Source organism: Neopelma chrysocephalum, unplaced genomic scaffold (assembly GCF_003984885.1).
Source record: "Neopelma chrysocephalum unplaced genomic scaffold, ASM398488v2 Primary Assembly neopelma1_232, whole genome shotgun sequence".
NCBI lineage: Eukaryota > Metazoa > Chordata > Aves > Passeriformes > Pipridae > Neopelma > Neopelma chrysocephalum.
In genome coordinates, this window is record NW_020897894.1 from 314,147 (window position 1) to 331,398 (window position 17,252).

The 17,252-nt window shown below is 49.4% G+C and overlaps 2 protein-coding genes across 3 annotated transcripts in view; one reads left to right on the top strand and one right to left on the bottom strand.

Moving 5' to 3' along the window:
• Positions 1-9,023, top strand: part of R3HCC1 (R3H domain and coiled-coil containing 1) — a 16,333-nt gene extending 7,310 nt beyond the window's left edge. The window contains exons 2-7 of the mRNA XM_027703518.1: positions 641-812; positions 1,504-2,644; positions 2,870-3,042; positions 4,282-4,352; positions 4,823-4,918; positions 7,452-9,023. Of these exons, the coding sequence (XP_027559319.1) occupies positions 641-812; positions 1,504-2,644; positions 2,870-3,042; positions 4,282-4,352; positions 4,823-4,918; positions 7,452-7,600 (1,802 nt within the window). The 3' untranslated portion in view covers positions 7,601-9,023. The remainder of the gene's footprint in view (positions 1-640; positions 813-1,503; positions 2,645-2,869; positions 3,043-4,281; positions 4,353-4,822; positions 4,919-7,451) is intronic.
• Positions 9,024-9,120: 97 nt separating this feature from the next.
• LOXL2 (lysyl oxidase like 2) overlaps positions 9,121-17,252 on the bottom strand; it is a 47,571-nt gene continuing 39,439 nt past the window's right edge. The window contains exons 9-15 of one of the 2 annotated variants that reach the window (XR_003537330.1): positions 15,128-15,293; positions 14,231-14,474; positions 11,916-12,031; positions 11,202-11,338; positions 10,300-10,411; positions 9,421-9,611; positions 9,121-9,283 (exon numbers count right to left, since the gene is read on the bottom strand). Coding sequence is in view for 1 of the 2 variants with exons in the window: in XM_027703480.1 (XP_027559281.1) it covers positions 9,532-9,611; positions 10,300-10,411; positions 11,202-11,338; positions 11,916-12,031; positions 14,231-14,474; positions 15,128-15,293 (855 nt within the window). In the remaining variant the exon portion in view is untranslated. Of the gene's footprint in view, positions 9,612-10,299; positions 10,412-11,201; positions 11,339-11,915; positions 12,032-14,230; positions 14,475-15,127; positions 15,294-17,252 lie in introns of both variants that reach the window. The other variant, XM_027703480.1, reaches the window with a different exon arrangement.

Here is a 17,252-nt window from a genome sequence, read left to right on the forward strand (position 1 = left end):
AGGATCTGCCATGTGCCCTCCTCTGTTCCCACTGGTGGCTTTTACACCCTGCACTTACCCCGACCTACCCCCTGAGCCAGTGACCTTTGAAGCCCTTGAGGTGGCCAAAAAGAGGGTGCTGGGCAGGAGCAGGGGTGGCATTGCTCAGTTCAGCTCCCTGCCAGCTTGGGATGACCTTTAAATATTTGTTTCCCTGCTTTTGTTTTATAAACCTTTGGCAGGGAAGTCACTTGGGCAGTTGTCAAACACTCGGGAAGGAAACTGAAGTGGGAAAAAACCTCCTGGATGCAGGGAAATTGAGTTGTTGATTTATCCATTCATGTTTTGCTGCTGGTTGTTTGGAGCACACTCGGAGTGGGAGGAATGGGACCAGTAGCAGCATTCTGCTCGTGCTTCCCAGCCTTTCCCCCGTGGATATAGGCCAGGACCTGGGATCAGGCATTCCCAGCTGCCCCGTGCTCCAGTGCTGCACGCAAAGAAAGTGTGTCTGGCTCCACATCTGGGATAGAGAAGGGATTTGGGCTCTTTTCATAAAGTCCTGCTTGGCTTTTGGGCTCCGATTTAAGCTCTGGACTGGGAATGACTTGGGAGAGAGGTGGTTAAATTTTTGCTTAGTTTCCATCCTTTTCCCTCCTGCAAGTTACTGGTGCCCTGAGCCCTCTCTGTCTTTCCAGGGTGCTCCTGTTCCCCCCTCTGTCCAGTCGCCTCCGGTACCTGATCCATCGGACCGTGGAGAACATGGATTTGTTGAGCAGCTTCTCGGTGGGGGAAGGTTGGAGGAGGAGGACGGTCATCTGCCACTCAGCTGTGAGGTTGGTGGGGTTGGGGTGGTGCTGCCTCTCCTGTGGTCGTGGGGGCTTTGTGGAAGCTTACAGGAATCCTGGAATCCTGGAATGGTTTGGGTTGGAAGGGACCTTAAAGCTCATCCAGTTCCATCCATGGGCAGGGACACCTTCCACTAGCCCAGGTTGCTCCAAGCCCTGTCCAGCCTGGCCTTGGAGACTTTCAGGGATGGGGCAGCCACAGCTCCTCTGGGAATTCCATCCCAGCCCCTCACTGCCCTCACAGCCAACAATTCCTTCCCGATATCCCATCTATCCCTGCTCTCTGGGCAGTTTGAAGCCATTCCCTGTGTCCTGTCCCTCCATCCCCTGTCCCAAGTCCCTCTCCAGCTCTTGGAGCCCCTTCAGGCCCTGGAAGGGGCTCTCAGGTCTCCCTGGAGCCTTCTCCAGGTGAACCCCCCCAGCTCTCCCAGCCTGGCTCTAGAGCAGAGGGGGCTCCAGCCCTTGGATGGATCCCAAAATTTCCATGGTGTTTCTCCGTGGGGTCTCCTTTACCAACAGCATCTTCCAGTCCTGACAGAACGAGCAGCACTTTTCCCCATGTGCCGACTTCCACCTTGGATTCTCTGCTTTTCCTCCTTTTCCCCTTGCCAACACCACATCCCCTGGGTGTTATTCCGTGTTCCCCTCGCTCACATCTCCCCATTCCCTTTGCTCCCAGGCTGCCCAGCGAGACCAGCGACCCAAAGCCCGGCCCCACCCCGGCCCGGCCCCACCGCCCCGTGCAGCCCTGGGGCCGAGGGGGCCGGGGGGCCCGGCCCAGGCACGGGGGGGACACCCACGGGGACACCTCCCGGGCCTGTGTGGGCTCTGGCAGGATCACCAGGCCCCCCAGGAGGAAGCCAGACAAAGCCCTGTACGTGCCCAAGGTGGCGAGGAAGAAGGCGAATTGGAGGGAGCGGGACGGCCCCGGAGAAGCCGGAGGGGACGCGGCGCAGGGAGATGAAATCTACCCCAAAAATTCCACGGGGGACGCCCGGGAGGAGCTGGGCAAGCCTGGAGAAGGCCCAGGGGGTGTCCCTGTGGCTCTTGGAAAGCAGCAGGAGCCCGGTGAAGGAAGTTTTTCGGGAAAAACTGACGCTGACCCCCACGCTGAGCGTCCTCCGTGCGGTACAGACGTCCCATCCTTAGGGAATAGCAACGATTCCTCCAAGCAGGAAAGTCGGGATAAAGACTGTTGTGATTCCCTTTCTTCTGGGCACAGTAAACACCCACCTTCTGAGGCAGAAGAGCAAGATCTGAGCCGTGATGACACTGTTGTAGCAGAAGGCAGCAAATTCCTGCGAGACGGAGACCAAACCAACCGGGATTCCGGAGTGTTGGAGGGTGGGAAAACCTCCCTGCTGGAAAGCCGTGGGGGCAGCTCCTGTCCAGACCCAGCTGTGGTGCTGGAAAACCAAGATAAGAGCAGTGCTGCTGCCAAGAGCCCGGAGAGTAGCAGGAACCTGCCAGCACCTACAGAGCAGGGCAAGGTCTCCGGGAATTCCTCCACGCTGGAAAGCCGAGATCGGGAGCGCCCAAGCGCGGAGCAGAACCCCCTGGAAGCGCAGAGTGAGCCTCTGGCTGTGCCTCAACTGGGTGTTGGGGGTGACCCATCAGCTCCTGAGGAGCAGGGGGAGCACTGGGGGGATGCTCCGGGGCGGAGCTGCAGTGGGAAGGTGCCGCTGGAAGAGGAGGAGGAGGAGGACAAGGAGCCCTCGGATGTGGCCGATGCGCCGTGGAGGGAGCTGCAGGAGGAGAGGGGGAGCAGGCAGGAGCAGAGCAGCCTGGAGGACGACTGCACTGCAGAGCTCTTGGCAGAGGTAGAGTTTGGCAGCGGGGAGGGCAAATTTTGGGGGAAAACCAGTGGCTGAGGGGAGGGAATGTCCCGTGGGAGGAGGGTCCCTGTGCTGGGAATGTCCCTGTGCTGGGCCTGCCCCGGTTTGCAACAACCCAGGGGAGGGCTGTGCTTGGAAGGGAAACCCCGAGGTTTTAATTTAATTTAATAATCACCCTATTTGGTGATTATTCCTCCTGAATCTCCTCAGATCATGGGGAATCTGACGGTGAAGGACATCAGCATCGAGAGGATCAGCGTGGACTATTCCAGCTACGGCGAGGCCCAGGTCAGCGAGGGGGATTTCGGCCACGTCACCGAGATCTACGACTTCCCCTCGTCCCTGAAAACGGAGGATCTGATGGAAATGTTCTCAGATTTCCAGTGAGTACCTCCCTGAGCTCAGGGAGCAGCATCCAGGTCGGAATCTGCAACAGAACCGGGTTAACCCCGAGTTTTAGTTTCACCTTCATGTCTTACACCGTTTCCGAGCCTCAAAGGAGGCTTTTCCTTTAATTTTTTAAAATTATACAGAATTATACAGACCCAGCTGGTCCTCCAGGGCTCTGTCACACACACATCCAGGCTCCTCCTGGCTCCAGCCAAACTCTTCAGGTGATTTTAGGAGCTTCCTGAGTGAAGGGAGGTTCTTCCCTCAGTGTTTGCAAGGAAAAGGGCTCGATCCTGCTCTTGGAGATAAGATTTGTTGGGTAAATACCTGGAGTGAGGTTGGAGCAGTGGCAGGAGCAGGACAAAGTTCAGTGATAACGGGGTTGAGTCCAGCTCTGAGTCCCTCTCACTCCTGCCAGGTGGATAAAGGCCCCTCTCCCTGTTTTTTTCTCTCCATCCTCCTCCTCCCTCTGGATAACGAGTGGATTAGATGTGAACGTTCACTGGGGATCCCTGAGATTAAACCCCCTGAATTACATTTAATTCTGTTTGTAGTTTTTCCACTTGCTGGGAGTGAAGCGTTGGTGTAAATTCATGAAAGGATAAACCAAAAATAGAATTTTGGTTTTAAAGGACAATTCTTAAGAAAATAAAAAAATGGAGTAACATCCAGAGCTGCACTCAGCAGATCATTGGGGCAAAAAAGAAAATGAGCTGAAAACTGGGGGGATCCCACCTGAGCAGTCACCTGCTCCCAAACTCCCATTTTCCCCTGACTTAATTGGATTTTCCCATCAGTCTCTTCACCCCGAGCTTTGTAACCCACTTTTATCAATAATTTCCTTTTTATTGTTGTTTCTGAGCAGTCAGGAGGGTGTTTGCAAAGCCCTTCATAAATGACAATATTTTTGTGCTGCAAGACACAGCCCTTGAAATTGAGGTTGATTTTGGCCAGGGTTTGTTTTTTTTTTTTAAGAGGAAAAAGGAGTTTTGTGATCTTGAAAGGGGCACTTTTAATGTGCTCTCTTCCTTCTTTTCCTTCCCTCATTTAAAATGGGGATAATGCTTCAAAAAGCACCAGCTGCCTCCGTGAAAATAAATCCAATAAATGCTAAATACTAATAAATAAATAATTAAAATTACTAAATATCCCTGGTAGCTCCAGGGGGGCTGCTGGGGTTTATTGTGGGTTTATTTTTCTCTATATTAATTAATATTCTGTTGCCTTTTCAGCGAGAGTGGTTTCAAAATCCAGTGGGTGGACGATACACACGCCCTGGGAATCTTCTCCAGCCTTTCCACAGGTATTTGGGGGTGGGATTGGGGGACCCCCGGAGCTGCTGGGGTGTTTTCTTTCCTGTTTTCTTCCAACTGGGAAGGATTTTGAGCTTTGGGAAGCTGGAATTGCTGTGGTGGTGTGTGGAAACTCTGCCTTGCCTTGGATAATAATCAGGACACCTCTGTGCTGCTCTCGTGGAAATTAATGATTTTCCATCGTTTTTTTTCCTCCTGTAACTGGACAAAATCCCTCCAAACACTCAGGAACCTCCCAGGGCGTGCGGTGGCACCAAAATTCTGGGAAAACTGCCCTTTTTTGGGGACAAACCCCCCACCCTGAGGTCAGAGAGGTTCCCACCCAGCACACGTGGATCCCAACAGCTCCTGGGCTTTTCCTGGGATTCATCTACTAACAACAAAAGCCTTTTAAAAGAATGTATTGATATTTTCTGGGGTGGTTTTGTATCATATTCTGATTTTTTGATGGTTTTTGCAGCATCTCAAGCCCTGGGCCGACGTTATCCCTGTTTGAAGATCCGGCCCCTGATCCACGCCAGCAAACAGTCCAAGCTCAGGGCCCTGCAGCGACCAAGTAAGACAAGGTTTCAAAATTCACATTATTTCTTTTTTTAGCTAATGTTGCTATGTTCTTTTTAATTTTTTAATGATAATTTTCGTGTTAATTTTTTTGTTATTTTTAGGGTTTTTTAAAATTTTTTTGGTTATATTTTTATGGTTTTTTTAAAAATTTTTTTACCTTTTTTTACATTATTTACATTTTGTACTTTTTTTATTTTTTTCCAACTTTTTTTTACTTCTTTTTACTTTTTTCCTTTTTTACTTTATTTTACTTTATTTTGCTTTTACTTTATTTTATGTGTTTGCTCTATTTTACTTCATTTTACTTTCTTTTACATTTTTAGTTTAATTTTACTTTATTTTTCTTCATTTTAATTTACATTTTTACTTCATTTTAGGTTTTTACTTTATTTTACTTCATTTTACTTTCTTTTACATTTTTACTTTCTTTTACACTTTTACTTTAATTTTACTTTATTTTACTTAATTTTTTTCATTTTTTTTCATTTTTCTTCATTTTACCTTATTTTACATTTTTACTTTATTTTAGGTTTTTACTTTATTTTACATTTTTCCTTTATTTTACTTTCTTTTACATTTTAACTTTTCCTTTATTTTATATTTTTCCTTTATTTTCCTTTATTTTATATTTTTCCTTTATTTTCCTTTATTTTATATTTTTCCTTTATTTTCCTTTATTTTATATTTTTCCTTTATTTTCCTTTATTTTTCATTTTTCCTTTATTTTCCTTTATTAATTATTTTCCTTTATTGTTTTCCTTTATTATTTTCCTTTATTACTTTCCTTTTTTCATTTTTCACTTTTTTCCCTTTTTCTTTTTCCCCTTTCCCCCTTTTTTTCTTTACTTCACCTTTTTTTAAGCTACCTTTTTCCCTTCTAAAATTAACATTACATTTTCTATTTACTCTGTTTAACATCCTATTTTATTTAAGATCACATTCCTTGCTTCCCCTGCCCAGTTGAGACAAACCAAGTCCCACCTCGTGGTCGGAATCATTTTATTCAGTACCAGGTGAAGGAAACCAAAATCTGGTGAAGCTGAGCCATTAAATTGTTTTACTGATTTCAACCCCTCAAAAATCAGATTGTGATCAGTTCTATCCGCAGGAAAGAAATGCCAGGAACCTTTTTTAGCAGCAGAGACTTGCAATGTCCAACTCCTGTTATTTGCCAGTTCACTGCAGTGGAAACAATCCCAATATTAATGCTCTAAAAAGCCACAAGTTCCTGAGTTTTTAAGAACTCCTGGAGTCAAAGGACACGTCCAAAAATGAGATTTCTTTGCTGTCTCCCCTTCATTGTGAATCAGGCTATAAACTCCTCCTGGGGAACGTTAGAAATTCCCTTTGCATTCCCTTTAAATTGAATTTTTCCACGTAGAAATTTGGATTTTTATCAGCTGACAGTGTCTCTTTTTCGTTTTTTTTTTAAACTTTATTAGTGAAACTTAAAAAAAACCCCCAAGGCCCCCTTGCTGTCTGGATAATAACAGCTGCTGATAAAGGATTAGGTAATTCCCAAATCCGGATTCCTGGTCAAAGTTTGGAATATTCACCCCTTCCATTTGTAACAGGTCAGGTGTCTCCCAGAAAATGGATGTCCCAAAGCAGCTGGAATATCGAGATATTATTTAAAATGCAGATTATTTTTTTCCCTGGTTTCTGAGGATTTAGAAAGGGATTCTTCCTTTTCTTCCTGGTTTCTGAGGATTTAGAAATTTTTCTTCCTTTTTTCCTAGTTTCTGAGGCTTTTCCTTTTTTTCCTAATTTCTGAGGATTTAGGAAGGATTCTTCCTTTTTTCCTGGTTTCTGAGGATTTAGAAGGGAATTCTCCCTCTTTTCCTGGTTTCTAAGGATTTAGAAAGGATTCTTCTTTTTTCCTGGTTTCTGAGGATTTTCCTTTTTCCTGGTTTCTGAGGATTTAGGAAAGATTCTTCCTTTTTTTCCTGGTTTCTGAGGATTTAAAAAGGGATTCTTCCTTTTTTCCTGGTTTGTAAGGATTTAGAAAGGGATTCTTCCTTTTTTCCTGGTTTCTGAGGATTTAGAAATTATTCTTCCTTTTTTCCTAGTTTCTGAGGATTTTCCTTTTTTTCCTGGTTTCTAAGGATTTAGAAAGGATTCTTCCTTTTTTCCTGGTTTCTGAGGATTTAGGCTGCTGCCTTTAATTAGTTGAAACAAAAATCCAACTTTGCTTAGTTGAAATAAAAAAATCCAACTTTGCTGTGCAGGGATAAACTGGGGCTGGAGACAGGGATGAATTTTGCCCGGAATGGTTGGGATAAGCACTTCCTGGACGAGAAGGGGGGAGAACAATTTTCTCCCACAATAATAATAGTAATAATAATAATAAAAAAAAGACCTGGAGCTTTATTGTGGCCAAATAACTTCATATAGAGTTTCCATCTGGAATATGTGGAGTTGTGTCATTCCAAAGGGGCAGGGAAGAGATGGATTTGCTGCGGAGGAGCCGAGGGAACAGGGACAGCACCCAGCTGAGGGGGTTTTTCTCCCTGTTTTTTTCCCAGAACTCCTTCACCTCGGGAAGGAACGGCCCCAGACGGACACGGCCGTGGCCAGGAGACTCGTGTCCCACGCCCTGGGCTGGAGGCACAGGCAGCAGGAAGGCTCAGGAACTGAAGTTTTCCAGCCGGAAACCTCGGAGCAGCAGGAATAAAAGAAAAACCCACCTCGGCTCCCCCCTCCCTGTCCATCCACACCCCCCCCCCAAAAAAATCCCCTGCTGTAAAGATGAGCATGAGCTGTGCTGTCCAACTGCATGTGGAGCAGGGAGGTACCACGGGGGGGTTCTCCTTGGGATCAGCACCATCCTTTGGAAGTTGGGAAGGAGGGGGAGTTTAGTGTTCGTGGGATTTTTGGAGACTTTTTGTTTCCGAGCCCCAATTGCTCACCTGCAGGAATGAAATGAAGGGGTTTTCCAGAAAAGCCTCCTCTGGGTTTGGAGAAAAAAAACAAACCAAACCAAAACAAAAAAAATAATTCATTAAGAGTAAGGGAATTGTGTTTTGTTGGCCAGAATTCCAGCTGGGGGTAAGAACAGGAGTTCAAAAAAGCTGTTCCACGTTTATACCTTGTTGTAATGTTGTTGTTGAGATATCCCATAAAACTGCCAGGTGAGTTCAAGGGTTTTTTTTTTTTTTCCATATTTACACAGCCTGAAGTTGCCCTGTTAAGCAAGGAAAAGTTGCCACGTGCTCCTTAGGAAAAGGAAAAGCAGAACTTCCCTGTTCTGCTTGGCCCAGAGCCTGGTTTTAAGGTGCTGGAAAACCCTTTGGCTCTGCTCGTGCTCCAGATCTTGAGGGAAAAGATGGGAGTTTTCCAACTTAAGAGGAGGCTAAAAAAAACAAAACCTTTGCCAGGTGATAAATGGCCTCAGCAGGATAATTCTGCAGCCTTTGAGCCTCACAACACCCCTTTGAGGTAGGTTTTGGGGAGCACGAGTTGGATTAATCCCCTGGTCACCTCTAAAATTCAGCTGCTTGTAGAAGTCTTCCATACAGAGGGGAAAAAAAACCCCCACAACCAACCCTAAAGTACCAGGAATTGTGAGCTTTCACAGAGTAGAAATCCACCACAAGTGGTATTTAAATGGGTTTTTTTGTGTTTTTTTTTCTGGGTCAAAAGGTTTTTATTCAAGTGAGATGTGTAGCGAGGTGTGTCCTCAAACAAACAGAGGAGCACGGGGGTAGCACCATGAATTTCCAGTGGGGCAGGTGCAGATCCCTGGGGATGAGAGCCAGGAATTCCCTCTGTAAGGAACAGCCAGGAGACGATGCCTTAAAACTAATTCATCCTTGGAAAAAGAGAAGACAGGGAATGATGTCCAGCCTGGGAGGCGAGAGCTGGGCGGGTGTGGAATTTATGGGGTGGATGTTGGGATGGGAATTCCCGGTCCAGCGGCCTCATCACCAGGAATCTGCAAAGTTCTGGGTGTCTGAGGCGGGTGGAGGAGCTCCAGGGAGCTCCAATGGGCTGTTGGGAATCTTGGAATCTGTTCTGCTCCTCTTCCAGAGGTCGCTGGGAGCCGACTGTTGGACCCGAGAGTTTTGCTGCGGAATTAAATTATGCTTTACACTGTTCTGCTCGGAAAAAAAAAAGCTGCTCCTTTTTTTTTTCTTTTTTCTTTTTTTTTTTGTGTGTGTGTGGTTGGTTTTTTTTTTTTTCATTTTCCTTTCCTTGTATTTCTTTGCTGAGCTGGAGTCTGAGGAGGAGGAGGAGGAGCTGTGCAAGAAGCAGCAGCACAAACGTTCGGTGCGTGGAAAAGAGCTTAAAGATGCCAAATGAAGGCCTGGAGAGCGAAGGGTGAAGCCACTTTTTGGGGTTGTTGGCGCCCAAACGGCTGTGAGGGGACACACAGTGCAGGGAGGAACCTTTGGAGGAGGTTGGAATGAGGAGGACACGGAGCCAGGGAGGGTTTGGAGCTCCGGGGCCGCAGGAGGTGCAGGGGAGCGAAGGCGTCTGCGGGAGAGAATTCACCTGGAGATTCGGAGCTGGAGCGTTTTCCTTGATTTCCTGGTGGTGCAGTGGTTTGGGAAGGAGCGAGGCAGGAGTCCTGCCTTCTTTAAATAGTGTGTGTGGGGGGTCCCATTACCGGGTGGCCACTCTGTTATTTGTGAGTCCGCTGAAGTGGTCAAACTTCTGCTCCGTTTCCTCGCTGAAAGAACCACCTGGGAGGGCACAGAGGGGGCACAAAGGGGGCACAGGGTGAGCAGGGGAGGGGCAGAGGCAGCTCAGGGCACAAAGAGCAGGCAGAGAACAGCAGAACCTGCTGGGGAAGGGAGGGGCTCAGAGACTCTCCTGGGCTAATTAATTTGAATTTTAATTGAATTTTACCGTAACTGGAACAGCCGGTGTTAAAAACACTCTTATCTTACAAAGCCCCCAACTTACTTCCATTTTAAAATGGTCTTGATAATGGACTATTTCCATTTTAAAATGGTCTTGATAATGGACTATTTCCATTTTAAAATGGTCTTGATAAGTGACACATTTAAACCAGTTTGGCTTTGATATTTCCAAAGCAAAAATTCTGAATGACAATGTTTTATATTATTCTAAGAGAACACAGAGTTTCCCCTGATATTCCAGCAACAGCAGAGCAGTTTAATGCCTGGATTGAGCTCCACCTATTCTTATTTCTTTTTTCAAGAGGGGACAGGCTTTGGGGTCTGAAGAGGTTCAGTGCCAAAGAGTTTGAGTCTGGGAAGAAGGTGTTTGCCAAGCCGGGCCCACACAGGCACCAGAGCTTTTCTGGGAGGCAAAACCACTCATTTCCTCATCCAGCTGGAGCATCTTTATCCCTGTTAGGCCCGAGCTGAGGGGTTTAAGCCCAGCCCAAGGCCAGCAGGCTCTCACCTATGTGGCAGCTGTACATCCAGATGCGCTGCCCGTCGTAGCGGCTCCGACACTTCATCACGTTGTTGGAATAATCCGACTCAGCCACTTCGTAGTTGGGGTTGATGACGACCTGGGGAGGGAGGGGAGAAGCACAGGGGGAGGTTGTTTAAAAAAGGAGGGCTGGAGGGGTCACAGGATCAGCTGGTTTGTAACAAACTGAGTTTTTTACAACGGGAAAAAAAATCATTCACTAGGTGGGGAAATGGGAACTGCTCGATTAAAGCAGGTCAGACACGGAATCCAGGATGGTTTGGAATGGAAGGGATGTTAAAGCTCATCCCATTCCACCTCCTGCCATGGGCAGGGACACCTTCCACTAGCCCAGGGTGCTCCAACCTCGCCTTGGACACTTCCAGGGATCCAGGGGCAGCCACAGCTTCTCTGGGAATTCCACCCCAGCCCCTCCCCACCCTCCCAGGGAAGAATTCCTTCCCAATATCCCGTCTAACCCTCTGGCAGTGGAAAAAAATGGGTATTTTTTGTCTCAAAATGGGTATTTTTGGCTCTAAAATGGGCATTTTAGGACCTAAAATTGATTTTTTAGACCCAAAATCGATATTTTCGGTCCAAAAATGGGTATTTTTTGTCTCAAACTGGGTATTTTTGGACCTAAAATGGGCATTTTTGGACCCAAAATGGGGGGGTTTGGTTAAAAAATGGGAATTTTCAGCCCAAACCTGGTATTTTTGGTCTATAAATGGGGGGTTTTTGGACTAAAATGGGAACTTTTAGCCCCAAAATGGGCATTTTTGGACCTAAAATGGGAATTTTTGGTCAAAAAATGGGAGTGTTCAGTCCCCAAATGGGGACTGGGTAAGATAAAAGCGACAGGAGTGCCCCCAACCCCTCTTTTTCCTCACCTGGAAAAGGTAATCTCCGGGTGGGACGTCGGTGATGTCGATCCACTGGCAGTCGATGTCATGCCTGTACACATCCCAGCAGCCCACGGTGATCCCCTGCTCCCCAAAATTGGCACACTCGTACTGCTTTTGCACATCTGAGCCAGAAAAAGTTTAAGGAACAAAGTGTTACATCCATGGCAAGGCGAGCTGGGTTTTTCCCTGAGGAATTCCAAGTTGTTCCCAACTCCCCCGTGGGCAGCGATGGGATACGGGGGCAGTGTTTGGGATGAGATTTAACACAGAGGGAGCTGCCACCTTCCAGCCTCATCACCTGGAGGCACAGTTTGGAATTCCTCACTTGACAGGGGTCAGAAAAGGCACAGTTTGGGTTTTGGGACAGCTCCGAGTAGGGAAGGAGGGAATTGAGACCATCCATCCATCCATCCCTCCCTTCATCCATCCACCCATCCATCCATCCACACATCCATCCATCCACACATCCCTCCATCCATCCTTTCATCCATCCATCCATCCACCCACTCATCCATCCATCCACCCACTCATCCATCCATCCACCCATCCATCCATCCATCCATCCATCCCTCCCTCCATCCATCCACCCACCCACCCATCACCTCAGGGCTGGTTTCTGGCTCCTGCCAGGCCACATTCAGCCCTTGGAAGCCCCGGGGACAGGGATAAATTCCCGGCTCCCAGGGCTCTGGCACACACCTGCTTCACATTCCGTGTCCTCCAGGCAGAAACTGGCCTTGTGTCCCTCGGCCACCTTGGTCCCATTGAGGTTCAGGAGGTCGTAGTGGGTGAAAACCTCCATGCTGTGGTAGTGCCTGAGGGTCACAGACAGGGACAATTATCCTTAGGAATGAAATTCAAAGGGAATTAAAGGCAAAACAGCCCTTTAATTACCAGGTCAAAAGGGCTGCGGGAAGTGGAGTGGGAGAAACCGCAGCCTGGGAATGTTCCCCTGGGGATAATCCTGTGTGGCACCATCACCCATCCCAGCTATGGGAATATCTATCCCAGCTATGGGAATGTCTATCCCAGCTCTGGGAATATCTATCCCAGCTCTGGGAGTGTCTATCCCAGCTATTGGAATATCTATCCCAGCTCTGGGAATGTCTGTCCCAGCTCTGGGAATGTCTGTCCCAGCTCTGGGAATGTCTATCCCAGCTATGGGAATGTCCGTCCCAGCTATGGGAATGTCCATCCCAGCTATGGGAATGTCTATCCCAGCTATGGGATTGTCTGTCCTTAGTATGGGATTGTCTATCCCAGCTATGGGATTGTCTGTCCCAACTATGGGAATGCCTATCCCAGCTATTGGAATATCTATCCCAGCTATGGGATTGTCTGTCCCAACTATGGGAATGCCTATCCCAGCTCTGGGAATATCTGTCCCAGCTCTGGGAGTTGCACAGTTCAGCTCTGAGTGAGGCAAAGGCACAGACAGGCCCTAAATCAGAACCAATTGCTTAAGAATTTAAAAAAAAAATAAAAAGAATAAAAAAAAAGAAGAGGAAAAAAGTGCATAAATCCTCTCCTTTCCAGCTGTAAAAATAATCAAGGCTTAAAAACTTCCCATCATCATAATTGCACGTGGATTTACAGATAAAGGAGGAGCGAGGAAGGAAGGGGAGGAAATTTTTCCTTTTTACCTCCTCCTGCCTTTCCCCTGACTTAGAAAAGAAACCAAAAACACATAAATTCCCATCTGCCAGAAGTGAATCACTTTTCACTCCCTGCTCCAAGTCTTTCCCATTTTTGTCCTGCTTCCACATCCAAAGGCAACTGAACAGGAGCTCGCGGTGCTGGAGGGAAAGCAGAGGCACAGGGCTGTGGATTTGGGGCACATTTTGGCTGCCTCTGCTCAGAGCTGGAGGCTCTCAGGTCTGACTCAGATGCTGAACTATGTCTGAACCACCCCGAGGGGTGTTTGCATTCTGCTGTTTACAGACTGGAAAGACTGAAGAGGAACTGAGTTCATCCTCCTCCATCTGAACAGAATCCACTTTTGAAGCACAGACGGCTCGTGGCCTTTCCCTCGGCCCTTCCCAGTCTCACCTCACTTCCAAGTGCCCCCTCATCCTCATCTCACCTCGCTCAGCTCTTCATAAAGACTACAAAGAACTCTTAGATTTGAGAATTTTCTTACACCAGGGGCAGGACAGGAGCTCTGCACTGAGTCACTTCGCTCCCTTTTACCCCAAAAGGAGAGAAAAATCAACCTTGTACCAGCCATCATTCCACAAGCAAAGCATCTGGATGGCTTCCAGCTCCTTTTCCTCCCTTGGTTCAGCTGAAACTCTCATTTCCCCCTCAAAAGTGATGCATTTATGGGGGTGAATTTACTGTTGGTCAAAAAATAAACACAAAACCATCTCCCAGCTGGTTTAGTGGAGTGGGGATGCATTCAAAAATGCAGAATTGACAGGATTTTTGGGGTCCTTTTCCAGGGGAGGGAAGCAGCTCAGGTGGCTGCACCTTTCTACGTGTGGTGGGTGTGTGGAAAGATGGGTCCTGTCTGTACATACGAAGGTATCACAGGATCATGGGATGGTTTGGGTTGGGAAGGACCTCAAAGCTCATCCAATTTGAGGAGTATCAGGATGTGCTGACCCAGGGGCAGCGTCTCTTGGTGTTGAGGGGGATTCAGAGGTCACAGAATCCCAGACTGGTTTGGGTTGGAAGGGACCTTAAAGCTCATCCAGTTCCACCCCCTGGCATGGGCAGGGACACCTTCCAGGGGACCATGGTTGCTCCAACCTGGCCTTGGACACTTCCAGGGATGTGGCACGGATACAGTGCTCTTGGCCAGACACCTCTGCCAAGGAAAGCTCCACACTTGCCTTGTTTATATCCCAGTTCTCAACGAGGTGCTGTCCCTGCTCTCGGGGGGCGACAGCGACCCTGACACACATCACAGCTCCACACCCACAGCCCCAGCACCTCCTCCCCGTGCTCCCACAGCAGGACAGCCCCTTGGGCAGCAGGAAGGGGTGGCAGGAGAGCCCAGCTGAGGCACCCACCGGTGGCAGTCGTGCCAGACCCAGGCGTGGCGGCCGTTCTTGGGGCGGAAGTCGGACTGGCCGTTGTTGTGGATCTGGGAGGAGAAGCGCAGCAGGCGCCGGTACCCCGAGGTGATGGAGGTGTTGGCAGCAGAGCTGGCCAGGCAGTTCTCCTCCAGGGCACACTGCAGCATGAACATGGGCCTGTCCTCCAGGTAGGCCGTCTGCTCCACCAGCTCCGCGTTCAGCACCAGGTCGGGGGCAGCTGGGGGGAAGGAAGGGGGTTAAACGGGCTAAAACCACCCCCACGAGTGTCTGTCAGAGGTGAAGGTCAGCCCCTTCCTCACCCTGTGCTCCTCAGCCTCGGCAGCAGCAGTTTGAGTCACGGAATCACAGAATGGTTTGAGTTGGAAAGGACTTTAAGCTCATCTAATTCCCACTCCCCTGTCGTGGGCTGGGGTTGGAAGGGACCTTAAAATCATCCAGTGCCACCCCCTGCCATGGGCAGGGACACCTTCCACTAGCCCAGGTTGCTCCAACCTGGCCTTGGACACTTCCAAGGATGGGGCAGCCACAGCTCCTCCACCCCCAGAGGGAAGAATTCCTCCCCAGTATCCCACCCATCCCTGCCCTCCAGCAGTTTGAGGAGGAAGAGCTGCGGGTGTAACTATTCACCATAGTGAACAGCTGACCTTAAAGCTCATCTCATTCCCACTTCCCTGCCATGGGAAGGGACACCTTCAACCATCCCAAGTTGCTCCAACCTGTCCTTGGACACTTCCAGGGGATGGAGCAGCCACAGCTCCTCCTGGTGTAAAAATTTGCCACATCCAAGGTACAACACAGGTCGCCCCGTTCCCTGTGGGAATCTCGGGGCAGACACCAGTGGCCAGGTGGGATAAAACCCGAGTTACTCACTCTCTGAGCAGGACACCCCGGCTCCAAACCTGCCCCCTCCCCTGGGGCAGGACACGTGGGCTCCGTCGTGCCGGCAGTGGGCCAGCGACATCTCCGTCCCTGAGCACTTGACCCCGCTCATGACCACGCTGTCGGCGCTCACGTCCCCGTGCCAGTACCAGGTTTCCTGGGCAGAAAGGCACCAAAAAAAGGCGTCTCACACACTCCTCGGGGTTCAATGGGCTCTTTGAGGAATGTTTACACCTGGGTTACTTGGGGTTCTCCCTCCAGGGAAGGTCAGCGAGAGAGCCCACACAGTGCAGGAGGAGGATCTTGCCGGTGAACTCAGGCTGATCAACCCAGATTTTTAACCCCAGTCCCATATTCCCCGCCCTAAACATCTCAGCAACATTCAGCAAATCTTTCTCCCTGTTTCTGAGCTGGTTTAAATCTCCCCTTGTTTTTAATTCCAGCCTGACGAGTTCATCCCGGGGCTCTTGGAAGTCATCGGGGCTGTGCCTTTGGGAGGGGTGCCCAGCATTCAAACCACATCTGCCTTGTGACATCTGGGCACTTGGGAGGGCCACGAGCAATGCCAGGGGTTCTGCTTGCACAAGGAGGGGAGGCAGAGCTACAGCCATGCTGGAAATGCCAGTGGGAACAAGGAATTTGAGGAGTCTCAGGACTAACAGGATCTGCTGACCCAAGGGCAGCATCTCTTGGGGTTGAGGAGGATTCAGAGATCACAAAATCCCAGACTGGTTTGGGTTGGAAGGGACCTTAAAATCACCCAGTTCCTCCTCCTGCCACGGGCAGGGACACCTTCCACTAGCCCAGGTTGCTCCAACCTGACCTCGGACACCTCCAGGGATGGAGGAGTCACAGCTTCTCTGGGAAATCCTTTCCAGGTCCTCACCACCCTCACGGGGAGGAATTTCATCCCAACATGCCACCTAACCCTCCTCTGGCAGTGGGAAGCCACTGTGTGCCCTGTCACTCCAGTTCCTGATGAAGTTCCCTGCTCCTCTTCATCCCCCAGTTCCACCAAACCCATGGGAAATGTCACTTAATTAACTCACAAACTCAAACCCTGATGGCACAACTTTGGGAGACAGTGGGGGGCGGGGAGAGGGGGAGGAGGAAAGAACTTAAAAAATCCAATCAGATCTCTCAGTGTCCAAACTGGGAGCCCGTTTCCAGGAAAAGAAAACCCATCTGTGCCACGGCTCCCATGGCAAGAGGCTGTCTGGGAGCCCTGCACACACAGCCTGCCCTGTTCTGCACACTGGGGCTTTATGCTCCTGGAGCTGGGGCAGCATAAGGGCCTTTTCTGTTTGGAATTCCAGCAGCCTCAGCTAAAGGAAAAAATGTCTTGTTCCCTGCTGGACTCTCAGGGCTGTGCCAACAGAGCCAGGCCGGTGCTCGGGGACGTGGGTGTTCTCTGGGATCTGCAGGGGGGAAGCAGCTGGAGGAACCAGTTGGTGCAGGGGAATCCTTCCTGCTGGATTTCCAATCCCTTGGGGAGCTGCAGGTCCCCTCTCTGGCCATGAAAAATGGTTGAATTGGTTGGAATCTGCTCATGAGCCCAGTGTGTGCCACGGGTCATTGATCCAGAATGGCCTGGGTGGGAGGGGATCCTAAAGATCTTCTTGTTCTACCCCCCCTGTCATGGGCAGGGACACCTTCCCCTAGCCCAGGTTACTCCAAGCCCTGTCCAACTTCCAGGGCTGGGGCAGCCACAGCTTTTCTGGGAAATCCTTTCCAGGGCCTCCTCCTGGATGCTCTGTCACTGCTCGAGGACAAACTCAGGGAAACCTGAGCCTGGAGCAGGATGAAAACAACAGCTTTGCCCAGAGCTGCAGCAGCTCCTTCTGCTCCAAACCTCCCTCCTTGTGGCTCTTGTGCAATGGGGTTTAACCCTTGGGGTCTCTCCAGCTCATGCCTGGAATTGGAGTGCTGCAGTTGGGGTTGGTTTTTTGGATAAACCTTCCTTCTCCTCTAGCATACCTAACCTATCCACAGGGATCCAAAACCCAGGGAGGGGAGGGCTCAGGGGCTCACCTGGAGGGTGTCAGGTGCCACCATGGCCTCCTAAGCCTTCCTCCTCCTCCTCCAGCATCCCCAAACCCATCCACAGACACCCAAA